The following is a 23,795-nucleotide window of genomic DNA, read 5'->3' as shown; positions in this document are numbered from 1 at the left end:
ACAAAAACAGCTATGTCAAATTACTAAAATCATAGCAATGATGTAAGATTAAGATTGGATCTAATCACTTTTTTTTTCTGAATCTGCAAAAAGCCCCGAAAATACTCAAATACTTAAAATACACAACAGACATAATTGGTTACTTTTCTAATGAGCTCTGTGTTTTTTATTGTTAGCAGAAAATGGAAAAAAAAATGACTGATTCTGTTAAAGAAGATCTGTCACTTTTCCTAAATCTTTTACATTTCAGAAGTGGAGGGAAGCCCACTATAGGAAGTTCCCAGCTATCAAAATAAGTGACCTCAAGACCATAAACTAAAATTATAAAAGATTTCCAGATGGCAGTTTTATAAAATAGACAATAATGCTGGATGTTCCACTTAATCGTAGTGATTTTCTTTAAATGCCTCAGTGCTAGTATCACAACATCTGAGTCATAGTCCTTTATATGTGCAGTCACAACACACTAGGAAAAAATATATCACTCATTAAGTCTAAAAATAAAAGTACAAGATATGTGCTTTTATTTGCACGTATTTCTACAACCCGAAAACATCAAAATGCCATAAGATGCTTTCTTTTTAATATGAAGGAAGTCCTTTTTACTCGTCACTCATAGCATGTTTTTTTTTGCTTTGTTTTGTAAAGGATGTTCTTTAAAAAAATGGTGATGGTTAAAAAAATATTTTGAACTAAAGACACTGAGAAGCACCTGTCTGACCTATGCTACTTTCTTTAATACTTTTTTATTTGCTTATATTGTTTTACACAAGGAATTACACACGTACCCACATGTACACACACAGACGTACATTTTTTTTATTTTTCTACACAAATATGACTCTATTATATATACGATATATATATGCTACTTCTGAATTTGATTTCTTTTACACTTGCTTACATTATTTTACACACTAACATATACATTAATTTACTCTAGACTTGTGCATTCATATTCTGGAGAAAATTTAAACAAATAGGAATGTTGCATTTTCGTTGTTCAATCCGAATACCAAATAAACTAATATGGCGGTGTATAAACCTACACGAAGACAAAAAAGCACAATGCGAAGAATTTGTTTCTTCTTCTTTGTGTTTGTAAAAATCTCCTAGCTAATCTCTCTGGTCCCTTCACCCCATACAAGTCACTGTCCTTAACCTACCTTAGTCTTCATAGTACACCAGTGGTTAACTGGAATCCGTAGGATTGCGCCAGAAGTCAAAGGTCAGACAACCGCCCTGAGCAACTTGGCCTAGGAAGAACAGGGATTTTAGTCCGCCTGACAAAGGGCAGGGCACGCTACTCCTCAGAACAACTTGGCCTGGGGAGACTAATGGCTTCGGCACCAGCAGCTAAAGGTCCGTAAGAGTGACTGTATTGGTCTCCAGCAGGTGGCTCGTCTGGCATCAACCAATTAAGAGCAGCTGCCAGAGGAGCCCCCTGCCCGTGACCAATAGAGTCCTTCTTATGGACCTTTAAATCTTGGCGCCAAAGCTGCTGCTGTTACAGTGTTAACCCCATATTAACCCCTGCTACAAAACCAGCAGAAAACTAAGAGAAAAATGAAAACGAAGAACTTAAACAAATATTCGCCCGAAACTAACATGGGAATGGGCGAATATTCATGGAATAAGAAGATTTTTTTCCCCTGAACAAGCACACGAAGACTTGGCCAGCATCCAGGTCTAATTCACACACATGCTCAAATACATACAATCACACACACATCGGCCTGCCCTCCCAGTCATATGCACAGCTCCGGGGCAGTTCCCCCATGACCCACTACACCCCTGACTGGGCATAGCATACTATGCACATCCAGCCCATGGTGAGTCCTGATACTAAGATTCTAGTGCTAGTGCCCCCTCATGTAGTTAGCTGCATCTCAGACAGCTAAGATTCACACTGATGGCAGGTCACGGGGACCTGCATCAACATTAATCATCTTAATCTGAAACAGAAAAAGAACAGGTTTGAAGGAAACAAATACCCGAGGCCGATTCATTTTATAACCTTCAGTGACCCTTGCTAACAATCCCCAAAATGCATTTTCTTAAATGCTGAGGCTTCATCTAAGGAGGAGACATGCCTACCGATCACTCTGTAACTTTTTTGTTTAATTACGTAGAAATGATACAAACTTTTAAGAAGCTTTTTCCTTTTCTATGATGACACCTAAAAGCTTCTGCTTTTGTGTCACGTATCTTTCACTGTAAAAATAGAAATTAGTTAATGTTTTGTATCATGAAAAATTATTCTTGGCAAGAATCTGGAATGCCGCAGTACTAGATGTGGTGTAGTTAGAATGACATTTTAATGCTATAAGTTAATAAAATTTGTCTCAAAGTCAAAAAACATTGGCCCTCAGCTCACAACACATGTAATCCCCAGCCTCATCGTTGTTCGGCCACCCGGCACTTCAAAAAAAAAATCAAACGCGTCAAAATCAAACGATTAGAGAAAAAGCATTTTCAGACAAAGTGATGTTTAAGTATGAATTGATTTACCTAATTTTGGCTTCTTTCAATGAGGGATCAGTCACTCCAGAGGTGAATACCTAGGCATCTTATATGTGGCAATCCACTGTCAATCCTCCTTTAGCTGTTTTTTCTCAGATGCTCTTGCAGTTGTACTTAGCACTTCTGGTTGTGTTTTGTTTAACAAGTTGCCTTTATTTGTATGCAAACCGTCCAGAAACCATCGAATAACCTAAATTGCATACATGTGAAACTGGTTTCATATTTCTGTACTGTATGTAACCCCTCTACACAATACATGTAATACATTCAAAGGGTGTTATTTCCCTAGCACCAATAGTATACAATTTATAGAGTTTTGTATGACATGCTGACATGAGAATTAGCTTGCAAAATATTCTATTATCTCTGCTTTTTTATATAATGAAAGATGATGTGTAAATTTAGTTAATTGACAACAAAATCCTCCGGGGACGATGTAGGCTCAGCAAGTGGTATTTCTTAGGGCACGGCAGTGTATTCTTAGCTATAAAAGAAAATTGGAAGTATGTCTTCCCAGTCTCTGGGATAATGTTTCTCAAGATGCCTGAGGCCTGTTCTGTAAAAATCATACTTGATTTGGTTTATGATCTAATTCATGGTTTCATCGAATGTATATTATTTCAGAAGACACTGGCAATATCCTCTGTTTCCTTGGTTTGATTCAGATTTATTGATGGGAAATCATGTCACAGTTCTGTAGCCACGGTTCACTGTCGTTTAAATGCTAACATATAGGAAAATAATGAGCATCAAATTAATGTAAATCTACGGAACCATTGATAAATAAAATGTATTTATTTTGGTTTGCATTAAAGTACTCTGAGGTTTATTCAGGAAAGCCAACATTGACATGAAAGTTGTGTTTCAGCACATCCACTTCAGTACATACTTCCCAAGTGTCTCAGTTTTTGTGGGACTGCCACATTTTTTCGGGCCTTGTGTTGCTGCCTAATTGTCACGCTGTGGTGTATGTCTTTACCACTTTCCATTGGATCGGTTTACTATAATGTAAGTCTACTAAAAGATATCAAGGTACCATCTGATTACAGAAGAGATCCCTTTGGTGTATAATACAACTACGGGGACCTCTTTTGAAAAAAGAAAAAAACGAGGAAAAAAGTATATAAAGATATAAAGGGAAAAAAAGTATAATCATTTTATTAACAATATTATTAAAGAAAACCTATGTTTGTCCTTGAAAAACAATATTTATTTCTCTTGGAAACACTCAGACCCAGAAAATTATGTTAAAGAAGCATAGGGTTATTTTTTTTATTTTTTTTTAAAGGAACAGTCTTTATGGTATAAGAAACCCTGGGTCATGCAGGGGTTAATAACCCCTTACCTGGTGGAATATTCAAAAAAGCTCACAGAGTGATTCATATGAGCAGAAATTAATGGACACTGAACATACGACAACTTACAGAAGATGGAGGGGTGCTATGTGAATGATGAATATATTGAATACTCCCATGCCGGGCATGCCACACTACCACATTTTGAGAATACAGTATAGACATGAGTGGGTGACAGCTTACCTAATAATCACAACTCTCTCCCTTTGGCCTAATAATTATTATCAAATAAGGAACATTATGTATATGATGTCCGTTCTATGATTAAAGATAAAATACACATTTTGTGTGTTAGAATCTATTAGAACATTAAATAAATCACTCTAAAATGAATGTATAACTGAACATTATTTTGCTTATTTTAGATACCACGATCAACAGGATGTCACTAGCAACTTTCTTGGAGCCATGTGGTTAATTTCAATTACTTTTCTATCGATTGGATACGGTGACATGGTACCACATACATACTGTGGGAAAGGAGTGTGTTTACTTACTGGAATAATGGTAAGAATTGGTTCCCTAGATGTAACTGTTGTAGAATTTTTGTGACTATATGTAGCTGTTGACTCAACCTGATTCTAATTAACTTGTTGATCAAATATTAAATATTATTAGTAAATATTGTAGCTGCTTCCGAATAGATTGTCCCTTCCTACAACTGATTTTACTAGCCATTCTTCATGACATCCTAAGGCATTTGAGAAGTGCCTTTGTTATTGAACATCATACATGTAATATTAGGATCTGGACATGAATGAGTGTTAGTTTAAACACTAGCCTAATACTAATATTTAGCATTATCATAACACAGCCAGATCAACTAACAAGCTAACATCAACTCAGCCTTCTTTTCACACAGTTCATCATCTCAATATCATAGCTACTTAAAATGGCATTTAATGGGCAGTGGTTTCAGGGATGTACCTAGAGTATTTGCCACCCTCTCCTTAAAATGTAAAGACACCAACAAAAAAATAATGTTGGCAAAAATATTTATTTCACAAATTTGGAAACTGTTTGTCAAATGGGAAAAAAAACTAGAAATCTGAAAAAATTAATTGTCCTACAGATACATTAAATACGTTTAAATAAATAACATATACTGAACAGATATGGTACAGCATAACTCCTATAGCTGTATACTGAGCCAGACATTGATGGTGGTACAGCATAACCCCGGGGACCGCACCACTGCCCCACCTCTGGTGATAATGTTGTGATTGGTAATGATTCATCTTTCAGTTAAACTTAAAATTGAAATTCTACATTCTGTACACTTTTCTCAATAGTGGTTACAAAAGGGTTGAATGTCACCCATTTGAAAAGCTTCATTTAAAATCTGAGCAAAACTAGTGCCTGTAGAATAACATCTGTTCTTGGTTGTATTTTTCAAACCACAGTTTAATACAAAGTAGGAAATTGCAATAAATATATTGATTATTGTTTATACTGTGCATATATGAAAGCAGGACATCACTTGTCAGGATGTATTAATGAGAGGTTGGTAGCATCCTATTATAATTGCTATATTTTCCATAACAAACAAGAATACAATACGTGCTTTCTTGATAACTGAGTTTGCTGAGATACAGTTGTGCACTTTCGTTTTTCATTGAACACTAATATCTGTATTGGTTGCATAATTTAATCTGTTTTTTTCTTTATATGCGCATTATGATCCATTCGCCTAAGTACTACAGTATCAAGTGCTGTTCTCCTGTACCAGAAAAAGCAAAGAGTGCATTGATTTATAATTAGATAGCTGAGTGGAAAGGTGGATTTCTTTATGTGAATAAAGTAATGATGAAGATGTTGAAGATTTATAAATAGGGGAGTTATCGTTGTATTTTTGTATCAAACACTAGGTTTTAAAGTGATGCAAATTGGTAGTAGTAAGAAGAAAAGAATATATATATATATATATATATATATATATATATACTGTGCTGGCAGATGTTTCAGATCAATGTCTGCAAATAGATCATCTTTGTTAAGTAGACATTTTTTAGACAACCCTTCTGAACACAGTGCACTGGTATGAAATATCATTTTAACTATGTGTAAGCACAAGCACATGTAAGATTTAAATATATTTTTTTAACTCCAATTTCTTTCTTTATGTGGAGTTAAGACAGTGGAGTTTGCAAGCAGTGTGGAGTGAAGTATAAATCAAGGGAGCAGAAACGCTAGAACAAGAGGTCGTAATTAGAAATAATTTCATGGAGAGGGTTTCTGATTGAAGGAATCTCACTCACCTACTAAGTAGGGTTTGTCTTCATCTGCACGCTGCTGTGACTTTTTAGCATTAGCAGCTGAGGGCATTGGGTTATCATTACTTCCAACATTTAAAATGGTCAAAGCTGGACACTTTTGTATTAATGGGGTATTGTTAAAGGTATGACCGGGGCAAGACCTTTTATGTATTACCTACTGATTGATCTCCCAGATTTATCTTGTTAAATTCAATCCAACCCTGTTTGCCTATTAAATCAATATTGGGATCAACGTTGCATATTTTTTAGGTTCTACTGCATGCTTTCTTTAGTTATTAGATATTAGTAAATCAAAGTTCTGTCTTTTAACCAGAATTCATTCATACACTTCTTGCACATGCTCGGTAGCTGCATGACACATAAATACATGGTGTCTAAAGAAAGCCTTTCTCATCATTCATGCTATATGGGTGCATTTGATAATAAAGTTGGAATTCACCATTGAACAAACATGTAGCAAAATGGTCAATGTTTTGAGAATACAATTTCTCCAAATCCCTTGGGGGCAAAGGGGTTAATAACAAGCATTGAAACAATAGACATTTATTTTTATGCACTGCACTGTTGTTGTATTGAGTTACATGGTTTTGGATATGGACTGCAACTTAATATTTTGTCTTTAAATAGCAATAGAGTTGGGGGAGCGGATATTTTTTTCCTTGTAACTATAACATCGCAAGTAAAAAATAAAAAATAAAAATATAATAATGTAAAGATAATTATAAATGTAATAGCATATTTGTGCGGCTGGGTGCGGCTTTTCTTTATACTTCCAAAACACTGCTCATCACTAAATGTGGTGTTTTATAATAAATGTATAAAGCTAGGTTTTACAATGAAGTCTCTGAAGGTTTTAGCAGCTTTGGTTGTTAGATCAAGCCACTTATCTCTTGTTTGGTAGCTTAGCCCGGTCTAACACATATTACGTAATTTAGTTAATAAGTTAAAAATATTCAAAAACAAAGGCTATCAATGCCAAAATACATAGTCTGAATAGTATTAAAGAAAGTGCTTTCTTCTATACTTGGAGGAAATTGTAATAGTGAATATGTTAATTTTAGTCAATGACATTCTATAAATTTGAGTTATATAATGTTCACCACAAATTAAAAATCTATAAAAATATAAAATACTTAATTGCTCAAATACCCTTTATGCATCAGAAATGGTAAGAGAAAACTGTGCATATCCCCACATCCACCACACATTTATGTTTATTACTTCTTATCTAACACAAAGTCAGGAGCTGTTTCAAGGTTCTTAGTTTCTCTTGAAAATAAAATAAACATCTAGTTTAAATATTAGATACAATTAAATGTATTGTATAAACTAAACATTTTTTTTTTTTGCAATTTCCTGTGTAGTTTTGTGATGAATATATCACCATAGATACTAATTTCTATATAACTGATTGGAAGGTCTCTGCGGAAAAAAAGAAAGCAAAAGTGTCGAGCATGATTTGCCTATTTAATAGGTATAAGTAATAATAATAGCCAAGTCGTTGGAGCGTGTCACAGTGTTACTCTTCAGGACTCTTTAATAGGGTGCTCATTTAGTGCATGTTCTGAATATTGATATTTGTAATTAGTCACCTCTTCAAGAACGAGATTATATGCGTTTTATTTTTTTACTTTTCTTTCTAGTTGCATTGTATCTAATTTGCTATTATGTATGTACACATTGTAGCAGTGTGATGTGACATGGATCACATCATGGTTACACTTTGAATTTTGGTAGTGATGATACAGTTGAAATTGACTTTATTATTTCCAGTCTTTCTAGCACCAGATGTTTAGCACTTAAAGAAAACATTGTACACGTATTGTATACCACAGGCGGTTTCCATCAGCCTTCACACTATTCCTGTATATAGCACCTTGGCCACTTTACAGCTGGTGTTACAAAGTTACTCATGGACTTAATACTTTGCCTTCTGGAGCTTTGCTTATTGTCCCTCTCTAAGCATCCTGGGTGGTGGTAATGGTTGGAGGTGGGGGTTAAGATGCTGTTAAGGATGTACTCTTGGTGTCTCAACATTTACTTGGCCAGCCTGTGATTGACGGGGGTGTATTACAGGGTTAACCCCAGCCAATCCTCTGGCTTTACAATAGGTCTTCCTGGAAGACATGGAAAAGCCATGCCTATCCTAAACTATTCTCCCCATCACTTTAGAGTCACCTAATTTTTATTTAATGTCTTTAAATATTAAGTTCCATTAAATAAATATTTTTCTCTTTTGAACATAAAATAAAAAGGTTTTATCTGATGTTTTTATTTTACAATATACTTTCTTTATCAGCAGACCAGGAGGCTGCCGTTGTTGGCGGCCATGTGATATTTTGGGTGACTTTACTGCTCAAGCACCAAAGTGAGCTGATGGCAAAGCTAATGATGTTTATTATTTTAAAGACCTTCATTAGTGAGGATGAGGTGGGTGATTAAGACTGAGCCGTTTTATTGTTTTGTAAAGTAAGTATGATAAGCAGTAAGGGTGTTTGTCTTGTAGATTAGGCTAAGATAACAGAGCAAGAGCACAGCTAACAGACCTGAAAACTATGTTAAGTAAAACTAAGAACTGACTTAGAAAAATTAAACAGCACAATATTATGAAACCTATTTTATACTGATACCAGCAGTGAAAAAATCGTCGAGAGTTCTCCTTTGGCTTTGGTAATGTGACTATGTTTTAATACTGCAAAAACACACTTGGCAAAAAGGTAAATATTACTATTGCAAGTAAATAATACAAATAATGTAATGTTACATCCTCTAAAGCTAAGATTTCAATTTATAGCTCAAAGCCACAGCTAATTCATTTATTTATTTTCAGAACCAGACTTTCATTAGAGCCGTATTCACTATATGACCAAAAGCATTTGGATACTGTGATGGGAGTTGTTTTTCTGTGATTTCTTAGTTCTCATGCAGCTGTTCTTTCTCCTTGCTGTTCTGTAATTTGTAATCTTCCCCTTGCTTTACTGGTTTCTTGGCACATGGCCATAGTGTGACCGACATAATATTTGCATAGTGTATGTGCACAGCACTTGCTGGATATTAAACCACTGTCCATTCAGATAAGTACGTGCCATCACTGCCCGTTCTGAGAGTAATAAAATGACCTGTTGCATAGTTATTTATTTGAAGCTCTGTGTGGGACTATGTTGTCGTGTCCAGCTGTTGTGTATTGTACTCTCGATCATTGGCGTTGGTTGATGCCAACACGTACTTCCCCTGTTACTGTAGAAGTAACCCAAAGCTAAGTGTAAGCTCTTTTGTTATACAATACACCATTCCTGCTTTTTAAAAACATGTTTTGATGTATAATTGTCAGGATCTGACCTGGTTTACTGATGTAAGTTATTTCCCGTCATCTTACAGATACCACTTTTAATTACTGAGTTTAGATGTTCCAGCCACACCCATTGCTAACAGGTGTATAAAATCAAGCACATAGGCATCCATCTCCATAGACAAACATTGGCAGTAGAATGAAGAGCTCAGTGATTTTAAACATGGCACTGTCATAGGATGAGACTTTCACCACAAATCAGTTGGTGACATTTCTGCCCTAGTGCGCTTTAAGCACTACTGAAGTGGAAGAGTCTAGGAGTAACAGCTCAGCCACAAACCAGTATAAAATGCACACTCAAAGAGTGGGGACCCCAAATGCTGAAACGTAATTCACGTAAAGATTGCCTGCCCTTGAAAATAATTCCAAACTACCTCTGGAAACATCAGCACTGTGCCGCTGCACACAAGACGAAGATCACTAAAGCACGCTGCGGCTCAGGAACAGTAGAAACATGTTCTCTGGAGTGATGAATCACCCTTCAATATCTGGTGAAAAAGATATCAAAGTCTGATGGAAAAATCTGGGTTTGGCACATTCTAAAACAACGCTACCTACTAGAATGCATAGTGCCTGCTGTAAAATTTGGTGGGGGTTTGGTCCACTTAGTGAATGGTAATGTTAATGCTACAACAGACATTTAAGACAACAACATGCTTCCAATTTTGTGGTACCAGTTTGGGAAATCTCTTTCATGTTCCAACATGTCTGTGCCCCAGTGCACAAAGCAAGGTCCATAAAGACACAGTTTGTGGTTTGGTGGTCAGGAACTCAAGTGGCCCGCACAGAGCCCTGACCTCAACCCCACTGAACACCTTTGAGATGAACTGGAAAGCAGATTGTGAGCCAGGCCTGCTCACCTAACATCAGAGCCTGACCTCACAAATACTCTTTTGGCCAAATGGGCATAAATTCCCGCATACTAACCACAAACTATATGTTGTTTGTTTTGAGGGGGTCAATGATTTACATCACAATCCTATCTACTAGCCCTTGCCCCGTGATATTTAGTATAGCATTATAATGGTACTTCATACTGCATGTTAATGCCATCCGTGGAAACGTACACTCCTTCAGCCTCCCGGCAGGGAAGCATCATTTAATCACACCTACTCCCCACCCAGATTTAACCTCTGATATAATGCTTCCTTACAACTGTATTTATGTTTAGTGCGTGTGTTCTGAGAATGTGCTGCTTGGTCCTCCAGTTTATCTCATGCAGCATCTTCTGGTGTTGGTACTTTTGAAATGATCCTATCTACTAGATAATATACCTGTGAAAAAGATTTAAAAAATTAGGCTTTACATAGAGACTTTGTCAGGGTCCATCCAGGCTGCAGGGCTGCATATCTCTGTTTTTTCCCTGCCTTGCCTCAGTTCCCATGTTTTGCTGTAATCCGTTCCTGCATTTCCATATGCTCTGTCCTGAACCTCTGATTCCTGGATTCTAGTTCTGCTCTTTGCTTCAGCTCCTGTTTTCGTTATAAGGTGTGCCCCACCCATTTTTTCTGTTTGTCTCAGTCTGCAGTCTACAGGTATGTCTTCCTTGGCTTTGTGTTTAGATTCAATGTTTAGTTTCAATTTATTAGTAATTCAGTAGGCAGGGTTTAGCGTTAGGACCCACCGAATATTGGAGTACTTTGGTGTAGTGGTGGGCTAAGCATACTATGGCCATAAGATGTGACTAAATCTCCAATAGTTATCAAATAGTCCTAGGCTAGTCCTATATTTATGTGTGTAGCCTGTTCCCGCAACCTGTATTCCTCATTCTGCAACCTGCTTCTCCTCTAGCTCTGTCCTGCCTTTTCTGTTCTTAGCTCCAGATATCTCTACGTCCTGTTATCTGTACTGCATACCTCCCGCTGCTATTTCACGGTCCTGTTATGCGGCCACACACTCCTGATAGCCCAACACACAGGGAAGTGTGGTTACTCTGGATCTGTTCCTGTGTCTACGCTCTTGCATGTTGACTCCTGCAATTCCAACATCGGGCGCTCTGGGTCATTACAGTCGTCTGTATGGACCCAGTACTTGACAGACTTGACTAGATATGCAGAGATGCCCATAATGTATTGTTTCCATTTTACCAATTTCCAATTACATTTGCCAATTAAAATTAGTAATTTAATTCATCATACACATAATATTTTTGGGTGAATTTTTTTAGGTTCTCACTGTTAAATAATTGTATTGGCTATGTCTTGGTGAAAGGCATTGTTGGAGGTGAGGGCAAGGGTAGAGCTACCCACCTGACTTTTTTTTCCGACCAGCTTACAACACATCGTTGAAATGTACTGTGAGGAGCTATGATTGATGTCTGTGCTGCAAAAGCAATCAATGCCACAGCTTCATGGGCTGGTCAAGGGAGATCAAAGAATCTCCTCAACTGATAATGAACCCCATTGTCCCCACAAGTGGGACAGTAGGATGTTTGGTGGAACAATGAGACAATGCTGAAAAATTGGACCATCCCTTGAAAAATGCGCCATTTGGGATGTATGCCTAGTTAAAGAGTAAGTTTCTTGTCTAAGTGTTTAGAACACTCAAGTGTTGTTGTTGTTTCAACAATCTTGTTACAATGTGGAGCTACAATATTGATTCCCTTGTATGATATTATGCTTATGTGTTTTCATACATAACCAGCTATTTGTAAAATGTGTCTTCCTCGTATCTTGCAGGGTGCTGGCTGCACTGCACTCGTTGTGGCTGTGGTAGCGAGGAAGCTAGAACTTACCAAAGCAGAAAAACATGTTCATAATTTTATGATGGATACCCAGTTAACTAAAAGAGTAAGTGATCACAATTAAAGTAACTTTTGTAATCTCATGCAATTCAGCTAACCGTGAAGGAACATTGTTTGGTTTATAAATTTTCTGTATTATTTGCATAGCATGTATTTAAAATATTTTAACAGTGTCAAACCTACTGCTAAATGTAATCTGAATGTTACATATGCTGTCTTTTGGAGTTAAGTAACATAAAGGACACATTTTTTTAGGAATGCTTCACAAACAACAAAATAACAACAACTGAAAAAGGTGTGATTGAAATTTGTATTGTGTAGAATTATGGAATTATTAGCAGGGTCCCCACCTACACATCCATAGTTGCCAAAGGCTTATAAGCTGGTCCTGAAGATGTTTCTGTCAAGTGAAGTGAAAAAGATTGCCTTAGAGGGTGCCAAATCAGGGGCAGATTTTGGGTGATCCTGGATATACATTACTATTAGTTGATGTATATAGTGCCATACCCATATATGACAGAGCTGTATATAAATGGCTGATATTACAGCTGGATGCTGTACAGTAACATTAGAAATGTAACATCTGTATTTACATTCTAAATGAAAGAATATAAACTTGGTCCGTCTTACAATGTCAGAGTCTGCACACTAACAGTTGAACTTATAGTACTGTCTTTATTAAATAAATTCTGAATGTGACAGTTTAAATATGTTTTATGTTTTAAGGAACACACCAGTATCCCAGACAGGAGTCTTGCCAAAAAATGAATATTTTTATGTACTTTAATATACTTTTTAAAATGCATTTCTAAAAAAAATTCCTTACCTTCAGGAGAAGCTGCAGCAAAACACCTCTTTTGTGGTCTGACGCTTCACGCCTCTGATTGGCTGCTTGAATCTCCCACTGAACAGTGTGATAGCTTTCTGTGCATCTGGCTGGAGTGTCCCTTTAATCTGTTTTACTTTGCCCTCCTTCATTTTTCTAAGCTGTCACAAGCAGGTCGCTCTGGAGGATCATCTGATGTCTGTTTATGTGTTATCATATTGAGTATTCATTACTATCAAACCGTATAGCTCTGCATGAAGCATCCCTATGTTATAAATGAATAATGCAGATAATTAAATAATTATTCTTTTAAGTGAAGTTATGTAACAGGAAGGATTTTACTGTAGTAATATTATAAAGTGAAAAAGCTTTAAAAATTAATGACCGTTATGTTTTCTTCCAAATGATGTGTTTTAGTTTTATCACTCACATATAATATATTAACCTTCTTCTAATGGAGTTTACATTTATGTTACACAAAAGCATGTTATTTCATTGGAATTAGCCCCTGCATAATCAGTAAACAACCTATTTTTATTTGTATAACACATTTTATAGTGTGAAAAAATTGCACAAACCTGTCATGTCTTCCATGCCCGGGTAAGCTGTTGGGCTCACTGGGCAAATGCCTGGGGGTCGGTGCTCTAGTACTCCCTACCTACCTTTATCATGAAGCCATCAAAGCGTATCCTGGAGCAGCAGTACAATGACTCCAGCACATGGTACTTGTTATCCTCAGGCACAATTGGCCATGCTGGATTGATGAAGGCAGAGGAGGTTGCCAAATTCTAAAAAAAATGCAGAGTAATGCAGAAAATGATGGGGTTGTGGCAGAGGGACTGGAAATAAAGAGTCACTCTTTATTAATTCCCTGCTACTGAATGTAATACTCATTAATGTAAGACTCATTAAAGAGACAATTGCTCTGAGTGTTTACCCTAGTTTTCCCCTTAAAATTAATGCGCGGGCTTTGCATGAGATGCAAAATCAGTGGGGTTTATTCAATGAAGGATGAGTTATCAGGAGAACTGTATCAATGTATAGTTAAATCAGTGAGATTTTGTCAGTGTTTCCTTACACATTGAATTATGCATTATATGGGTCCAACTCAACCATTCTTGATGGAGGAATCTGCCACTAATTGCCATTTTTTAATAAATATTGAAATGGGGGAGTGGAAGCCACAACATGGGGGTCTAGCACATACAGCTGGACCTTACTTAGTGCTGGATAGTTTGCACAGTTCAACTTCTAAAATAAATATTGAATGAACAATGATGTTTACTTAACCCCTTAAGGACAATAGGGGTTATTACTCGTAGTATATTGTGGGACAATGGCTATTTTAACATTTTTCGGTGTTCCTGTTTAGCTGTGATTTTCTTCTTTCTCATTTCGTGCTCCCACACATATTATATATTGTTTTTTTCAGGACAAACAGGGCTTTCTTTAGATACCATTAATTTTATCATATCATCTAATTTACTATAAAAAAAATGATACAATATGGGGATTTTTTGTTAAAAAATTACTTTTTCTCACTTTTTAAACAAAAAACTTTTACTCATCTGCAAAAACAAATGAAAAAACCTGCTAAATAGATTCTACTATTTGTCCTGAGTTTAGAAATACCCAATGTTTTTATGTTTTTTTGCTTTTTTCTGCACGTTATGGGGCAATAAGTACAGGTAGCGTTTTGCTATTTCAAAACCTTTTTTTCCAAATCTGGTAATTCTTCCCCCCATGTGCCATTTCGGGGATCTTTGAAGCCGGCCAATGCAATTTACCCCATCAAGTCATATATTTTTAAAAACTAGACACCCCAAGGTATTTCACATGCTGGTAATTTAACCCTTTCCATGCACTAATTTTACCACCAGCCTTTGTGAAACTTTATGGTAGTAAATTTTTTTGTATTTTTTTCCACACACGTTGTACTTCAGGTATAAAATTATCGCTCCTGGTATATGTCCGTGTCACACAACACCCCAATATGTGTTCAGTAACATCTCCTGAGCGCAGTGATACCCCACATGCATGGGTTTGTTGGGTTATTTGGGAGGTAAAAGGCTGCCTTTGTGAGGTGTGTATTTTTTGGCCATTTAGACATCTGATCCTACTGCCCCCATGTCCCATATTTGGGACACCTTTGAATCCGGCCAATTCAATTTACCCCATCCACTCATGCATTTTTTAATACGAGACACCCTATGGGCATTTGTAATGCCAATATTTTAACTCTTTCCATGCTGGAATTTTTGTAAAGATAAAGAATTTTAGGACTTGCTTATTAATTTTTTTTTTTTTTTTTTGGTGACAGTGGGGATTTTTATATGTTACCATATTATTTTTATTTTTTTAAACATTTTTTAAACATTTTTTTTTAACATTTTTTTAAATTTTTTTTTATTTTTTTTTTTACTAATCACTCATTAGTGAGCTGGGCTCCATTGACCTTGCATGGTTGGATGCAGTACCTGCATTCAACCTGCAGGAGGAGCTCGAGAGTTCACAAGAGGGTCTGGATAGACCCTCTATGAACTCAGATCTCTTGTTAATGCCATCCTGTGAATGACGGCAACGTCATTCACAGGATGGCACTTGTGGTTGCTCTTCGGAGCAATCACAAGGTGATCGGGGTAGGGGGGTAGTGTTGCTGATATGCCTCGATATCGAGGCATGTCAGTAACACCATTTATGCTTAGGAAGCGAATCAGATCGCTTCCTAAGCTGTTTTAGCCGGGCGCCGCCGCGATCTTTCATGATCGGTGCGGCGGCGGCCATTTTTCTTCCGGGGAGGGCTGCCGAGGGCTGCCCTCCCCGGATCCACGGTCAGCCTCACTTGGGAGGCTTCCGTGGATGCTGCAAAGCCGCCGATCGCGGCGATGCAGCTGTTTAACGGCAGCCCGTACATGTACGGGCATTGTCGTTAACCCGTTGCACGGCAACCCCGTACATGTACGTGGATTGTCGTTAAGGGGTTAATGTTGTAAATGTTCAAAACTTGTTTGGATGGGTATACCCTAGAAGGCAACTTCAAAGTCTGAGGTAAAATTACATACAACAATAACCTAAGGGTTCTTCCTGACATCAAAGGCAACACTTCATAAACACAGTAATAGACTGCATGAGCAGATGACTTGGTCATGAATTGGAACATTTTCTAGCATTATGCACTCAATGAGACAAAGCCAATTAAATAGAGGCTACAATAAGCATTTCTGTTGGTTTCAGAAGATAATAAATATTTTCCCATGATTTTTTTTCCAGATTACATTTCTCTTTGTGATACCGCTTCCGTGATGTGGAGTAATGATTAAAGAGAAAACAAATAGTATTAAGAAAGTTGACTTCACTTTTAGGAAACACTTTGTTTTCATTGTATTAAAATGGCATACAGCGAACCCGATATACTGCTACATTTAATATTTGAACAGTGTAAAGTATAGGTAGGACCAAATCTGGAAATACAATGCTATATGGAACACTCTGCAGAGCTATTTGTCACTATCCCTTCCAGGTTAGTAGTACGGAGGTCTTTTCAGCATGCAAAAGGGTTCAATCCTAAACTCTGCTGTAGGGGGCAATAAATTGAGAATACAAAGGTAAAAGATTTGGTAATGCTTCTTGATTGTTGGTGGGCAGCTGCTGACAATGTACTGACTTGATAGATTGCCATCACAATTTACGAATGTTTGAAAATACTTCATTTTTTCTTCTTGTATTACCCATTTTATGTTTTTGTTTCTCAACAGGTGAAAAATGCCGCTGCTAATGTTCTCAGGGAAACGTGGTTGATATATAAAAACACAAAACTGGTCAAAAAGATAGACCATGCAAAAGTTCGAAAACACCAGAGAAAGTTTTTGCAGGCTATTCATCAGTAAGTACTAGATTTTAAATTCCATATTTTATGTTGTATCTGCACTACAAAGTAAACAATTATATGATTTTTTCTGACCATGCGTATAACATAATAAGCATCATGTGAATGTGCATATAGTTTTTAGTAGTGGTACAGTTTGCTGTGGCTCCTACACAAAAAGTAACTTAAACTGTGAGTTGGTAAATTAAAAATGGGTAAATAAGTTACTTTGGCATGTTGTGATTACAGCTTTTACATTATGTGATCCTAAATGTCACCTGTCAATCTTTGCAAAAAGTCAGCATTAACAAAATATATGCTGATAATGTCTTCTGTGATTATTTAGTACAGCGCATGCTCAGTTTGTTATTGTATAAGTGCATTATATAATTTGCTCCATTTAATAACCACATAATTAGATATGATTAAAGCACCTGATACTAACCTACTAGGGCAGATAGGAAAAAGTAAAAGAACGCTGTATGGAAAAAGATCATCAGGTGAGGGCACTCACCTGGAATGACCCTTTAACTGTGCTTAGAAGTGATGTAGCTTTTTATTATCAAAAGTAAACCATCTTGTGCAAAACATAAGACTGAGGAATTATAATGAAAATTTTGCATTTTGAAAAATTACCTAATCTGTTTAGTTGTCCAGTGGCATAAAACAGCTAAAGTCAGGGTATTCACTAATAAAAGACCTATTTTCATGAGACTTTAAATGCATTACAGAGATAAAAAATAAGGACAGGCATTTGGGTATTTAGAGTTTGCATTGCAATTAGTAAAGGTCCAAAAAAATATTTTTTTATTTAATCTTCATTTAGCTCTTATGATATACGGTAATATTCCTTTTACAGGTGTTTTGCATATTTAAGTAGTAAATAATGACCATATTTGAGGACCTTTTTAAAATAAGCAAACTTTGTGGCCCGGTCTGTTTTAAGGTGGAATAAAAATTATGTATATAATAGAATATGTATATAGTTGTGAAAGTTAAGGGCCAGTGGACATGGGAATTCTCTTTTGATCACGTTTTCTGTGATCAGAACACTCGGATATGTCTTGTGTGCCAATACAGTCCTGTTACCTTACTTTGTTCATGGCTGCTCTGTGCTGATAAGCTTGTATGCAATACAATACATACATAGTCGTTCACAAAGGTAGGAGATGAAAAGATAGTTTGCAGGAGATAACGAACTATGCCTTATAAAGGGAAATTCCTGGCTTATTTCGCTGTTGTATGCACTCTTTTTTTTAACTTGATGTATAACAGTAATCAAAAATTTAAGATTACTTTATTTTAGTGCTTCTGTATTTTACTTTGGCATGGAAATGCCAGTTTGTCTGTTGATAAGAGTATGATAAAGACTTGATAATTGTCTCTTACATCAAATCTATATCATGAGGTCTCCATAGGAACCTAGAAATGCCACAATTAAATATAAATCTGAAAGTGGCTAGTGTCACTAGTGCATTACGCAACTTCTTCTGAGCGTCAGGCTGGTGGACAGCAAGGGCTTCATGCCTTTATGCCTGTGCAATGCTTTGTGTATGGTAGACTCATGAACAAAGATGTTAACCAGTTCCAATGATTCCTTCAAGCCTTTAGCTGTTACTCTACGGTTATTTTTTAACACCTTGAGCATTCTGCGTTGTGCCCTTGGTGTTATCTTGGCTGGGCGCCCACGTCTAGGGAGAATAGTCCTCCCATTTAAAAACAAATTGTCTAACTGTGTACTGATGAATATGTAAGCTCTTTGAGATTACTTTGTAACCCTTTCCAGCATTATGCAGATCAGCAATTCTTCATTGTAGGTCTTCTGATATTTATTTTTTGTGAGGCATGGTTCACATCAGCAGATGTTTCTTGAGAATGGCAAACTCAAAATGTTTGGGTATTCTTTTATATCAAAGTAGCTCTAAAACACATCTTCAATACTGTTTCATTGATTGGACTCCAGGTTTGCCAACTCTTGACTCCAATTAGCTTTTGTTAAAATTATTAACATTATGTGAATATTTGAATGATGTAGTGAATATTGTCAAGAGCATTACCATAATGTGTGTTATAAGTTAAAACAGATTGTTTGTTCGTTATTGTAACTTAAAGGTCATATACTTTAAGACAAATTTACACGTAAATTCTGGTTATTCCAAAGGGTCAATTTACTTTTTCTTGCCACGGTGTATATATGTGTCAGAATGGGGAAGAAAGGGGAATTAAGTGACTTTGAACATGGCATGGTTTTTGGTGCCAGATGGGCTGGTCTGAGTATTTTAGAAACTGCTGATCTACTGGGATTTTGACGTACAACCATCATTAGGGTTTCCAGAGAATATTCTGAAAAACGGAAACTATCCAGTGAGCGGCAGTTGTGTGGACAAATATGCCTTGTTGACGTCAGATGAGAATGGGCAGACTGGTTTGAGATGACAGAAAGGCAACAGTAACTCAAATAACCACTCATTACAACCAAGATATGCAGAATACCATCTCTGGACGCACAACACGTCGAACCTTGAAGCAGATGGGCTACAGCAGCTTTTAGACAATGGAAGAACTGGAAGAAAGTTGCCTGGTCTGATGAGTCTCGAGTCTGAGTATTGTTGCTGACCATGTCCATTTCTTTATGATCACAGTGTGCCCATCTTCTGATGGCTACTTCTAACAGGATAATGCACCGTGTCACAAAGCTCATCTCAAACTGGTTTTCTTGGACATGACAGTGAGTTCACTGTACTCCAATGGCCTCCACAGTCACCAGATCTCAATCCAATAGAGCACCTTTGGGATGTGGTGGAACCAGAGATTCACATCATGGATGTGCAGCCTACAAATCTGCAGCAACTGCGTGATGCCATCATGACCAAGGACTGTTTCCAGCACCTTGTAGAAAGTATGCCACGACGAATGAAGGCAGTTCTGAAGGCAAAGGGGGGTCCAACCAGGTACCTAATAATGTGGAAACATTATACCTAGTACTGCTGAAAATGAAACAATAATTCTCTACTTTTTCCTATTGCAGGGAAAGCAAAAACTGAAATAGATTAACAACTGCACACATTAATTATGCTCGTGTGCACCCCCAGTGCATATAATTATCTCAATAACACTATAGTTATTTCTAAATTTTTTTTTTTGCAAAAGTTAAAATATGTAGGCTCAATTATTTTACATAGCTATCTATTCAGTTTAATATGTGAGATTTTAACAGTTTATATTACGTATAAAAACCAGAAAACGTGCAGTTTAAACTCTTGAATCTTATATTTTTAATATAATTGAAGAGGCCTTATGGCATAGTGGATTTCTTTTGTAGCCCTCTTTGAGAATACTTTAATATTGATCAATGAAAACTATCCACTTACATTGGTTAATAAAAGTGTCAGGGCCAATCACTGAAAAAAGGGCACACAATTTTGATGCAAAAAAAATAGAAATGCAACAATATATACACTGGTGTGTGACAAGATGCACAGTCATACTGAAGTGGTGCATCCTATGTACAAATACTTGTGCAACACCCCCCCCACCACCACAAATTAACCTACATATCTGAAGCCACAGAATTATGCCCTCCATGGAAATTTGTCCATTATATATAAATTATACATTACATTATTGTGTAAATTATAATCCGTATATATGTGACACACTTACAGTTATAACAAACAACACTCCAGTACATCTACAACTCCTCCACCATGTTAGGGATGCATATGCTAAAGACTGACAATCAAATATGTTGTCATGGGTACGTTTAGTTCCCTCCATGTAAATGAAAGGTCTAAATAAGAAGTGGATACCATTTACAGAAAGAAGAAACTTTTCAAATCTTTCCCGCCTAATTGATCTGTGTTGCCAGAATGAGAATGTCAAGCGGTCGCTGCATGTTCACAATGATTTTATCCGAAATTGCTCTTTCAATTCCTGAGATTTTGAAATTGAAACCCTTTTTGGTAGATGGCGATTTGGTAAATAGGGTCAAATGTGTTAATAAACCTTGTTGGACACGTTTTGGATCGCAGCTCTTATTAACCACATTCTGCAATAAATTGGGTCGTATATCAAAAAATACTACAGTAGTCTGTCATTGCATAATAGGATTTTTTCCATATTGTGGGAATTGGTGAAATGTTTGAATAGAGTAGTAATTTTGCAGTATCGAGAAAACTGGTTTGTCCCAGGATCTGACATTCACTTGCATATGAAATGTAAGACCCTCATAATCTCCTTGACAATGTATTATCTCTTTATAGTAGTTGCCACTTTATAATATAGGGGAAATCATTAAACTGCACTCCTTCTTCCATTGATTTTTTAAAATACGTTTTAATCTCTAGTGATGTTTATGTGGACATTGATGAGGAGGTAGTCTGGCCAGGCAGAAAGGTCATTTAAATACAGAGCATGGTGCATTTGCCTATCTCTGGGGATTGTCAGTAGATGGAGCTGATATTTAAAAGGCAGAGATTATGGTAAAGTTTATTACAAAAAATCTTTGTTAACATAAACAAATTGAATTTGATGAAAACCTAATCTGCTCTCTCTTGCAGGTGCTTTCATGAAACCGCTGAGAATGCAAAGTTATTTTTAAGAATTGTCTTGTGGTTTGCTGCTGAACCACAACCCTTTGTATTGATGGGAAGTCTATCTTCTGATTTATTCACTTCTTGGTGTTTTAATAGGCATACAATCAACCCGTCATTAAGAATATACTTTGGGGTTTATTCACTAAAGATAGAGTTGTAGGATAATTGTGGTTTTAAACTCTCTCATTTCAGTCTACATTATGAAGGGTCAACACTGGCAAGTTTCTGTCATGAAAGGGGCTGAACTGGCCTTACATAATGCAGTATTGAATAGATGATGAGGCTTTTTTACCTATGCATTAGACGCATTAGCCAAGCTCTTCCTGCAGCAGAGAGTCACTGGGGTTTGGCCGTCATAGTTTATTTTGAAGCGAGAAACCGCAACTTTACTGATCTCGCCTGACAACTCTCCTTTTAATGAATAAACCACATTATGTTGAGGGTCGCATTTGTCAGCCTCTCAGAAATTTCCACAGGAGCAATATAATGTTGGATGAGATGAGATATTGCCATTTTCACTGTTTGCTCGTCCATACAGACTGTTCTTCTGTGGTTGCTCTTGTATGATTATCATACCAGGTCCCTAGGTCATCTTCTACCTCCAGGCAGGGGAACAATGTTTGAATATGTCATTCCCTGCCTACTCTCTGGCCACTTCCCTACAACCCCCACCTAATAAAAGCTTTCTGGGGCTAACCCTTCTTTTATGCACAAGTAGCTCTGCCTCTTCACAGAGCTACTTCTCCAGAAGAGGGAGAGTTTTGGGAAGCTTCTAGCTATGGTGATTACCTGCTTGGACTCCTGCCAGACAGCTTGCCTCTCTGTCACCTAAGGTCCCACTGTCTATCCTGCACCAAGCCAACATCTTGTGTCTTACAGATCTAATTTCGAATTCATCTCTTTACTGTTTGTCTCTCTGTCTCTCACGTGCACCCCTATCACATTTCCTTGCATGTAACGTGTATATAAGTAATTGTAAGCGTAAGAAAATGTAAATCATTGTTCAAATATATTTTGAAAATAATATACCGGTAATAAAGAAGATTATGTATAAACCACCCAGTTTGGTCCTCTACTCTTTATGCGTGTAATCATTGGCTGGGGTGGTTATATGTTCATAATGCTCCATGATACCCATATATATACACATACATACAGTACAATGCAAACGTTTTAGGCAGGTGTGAACAAAATGCTTTCAAAATAGACATGTTAATAGTTTTTGTGAGTGAACAGAAGAAAAATATAAATCAAATCAATATTTGGTGGCCACTCTTTGCCTTCAAAACAGGATCTATTCTTCTAGGTACACTTGCACAAAGTCAGGGATTTTGTAGGCATAAAGTCAGGTGTATGATTAAACAATTATACAAAACATGTGCTAATGATCATCAGTTTAATACAATAGCCCGAAACAAAACCATTAACTGAAACAGAAACAGATGAAGACATGTCAAATGTCATACACCATGGCAAGAAGACTGGTCAGAAGTGGTCTTCATGGAAGACTTGCGGCCAATTGACTCAACTATTCATGAAAATACAGAAACTGGGGTGTAGAAAATCGCAGCAGGACTGATAAGTCTGCATTTTAAATATCTGTCTGTAGCAGAAGGCAGTTTGTTCACCGAAGAGCTGGAGAGCGGTACAACAATGAACATTTGCAGGCAACTGTGAAGCATGGCTCCTTGCAAGTTTGGGGTGCATTCCTGCAAATGGAGTTGGGGATTTGGTCCGAATTTATGGTCTCCTCAATGTTGAAAAGTACAGGCACATACTTATCCATCTTGCAATACCACCAGGGAGGCATCTGACTGGTCCCAAATGTATTCTGCTGCATGACAACAACCCAAAATATACACGTCTGGGAACTCTCCGGGTTTGGACTCTGGGAGGAGCGCTGCTTCTCCGGTTCTCCGGGTCAGCACTCAAATCCTCCGGGTTGCGGAAATGGGATCCATGCCCCACTCCCTGCCCATTTCTCCTTCAAATGAGGATGTTTCCAACAATGTCAGCGCGGACACCCGGCTGTATGAATATATAGCCAACGTTATTAAGAACTATCTTCAGCGTCCTGGAAGTGATGAAGTGAAGATGTTTGGAACATCCTACCTTGCAAGTTCTGTAAAAAACAACTGTGTGTAAGTATACCTAGAAATTATTGATGCTGTTTTGAAGCCAAAGTGTGGTCATGCCAAATATTGATTTGATTTAGGTTTTTCTACTGTTCACTCGCTTTTTATTAAATGATAAGAATGCATTT

At 37.0% G+C, this 23,795-nt stretch overlaps 1 protein-coding gene across 1 annotated transcript in view; it reads left to right on the top strand.

Moving 5' to 3' along the window:
* Nucleotides 1-23,795, top strand: part of KCNN2 (potassium calcium-activated channel subfamily N member 2) — a 74,386-nt gene that overhangs the window by 42,172 nt on the left and 8,419 nt on the right. Inside the window, exons 4-6 of the mRNA XM_053474285.1 lie at nt 4,244-4,385; nt 12,182-12,292; nt 16,828-16,955. Of these exons, the coding sequence (XP_053330260.1) occupies nt 4,244-4,385; nt 12,182-12,292; nt 16,828-16,955 (381 nt within the window). The remainder of the gene's footprint in view (nt 1-4,243; nt 4,386-12,181; nt 12,293-16,827; nt 16,956-23,795) is intronic.

This window comes from Spea bombifrons, chromosome 1 (genome assembly GCF_027358695.1).
Source record: "Spea bombifrons isolate aSpeBom1 chromosome 1, aSpeBom1.2.pri, whole genome shotgun sequence".
NCBI classification, from domain to species: Eukaryota; Metazoa; Chordata; class Amphibia; order Anura; family Pelobatidae; genus Spea; species Spea bombifrons.
Note: the sequence above shows the minus strand (reverse complement) of the source record. Positions and strands in the feature narration are given on the sequence as shown.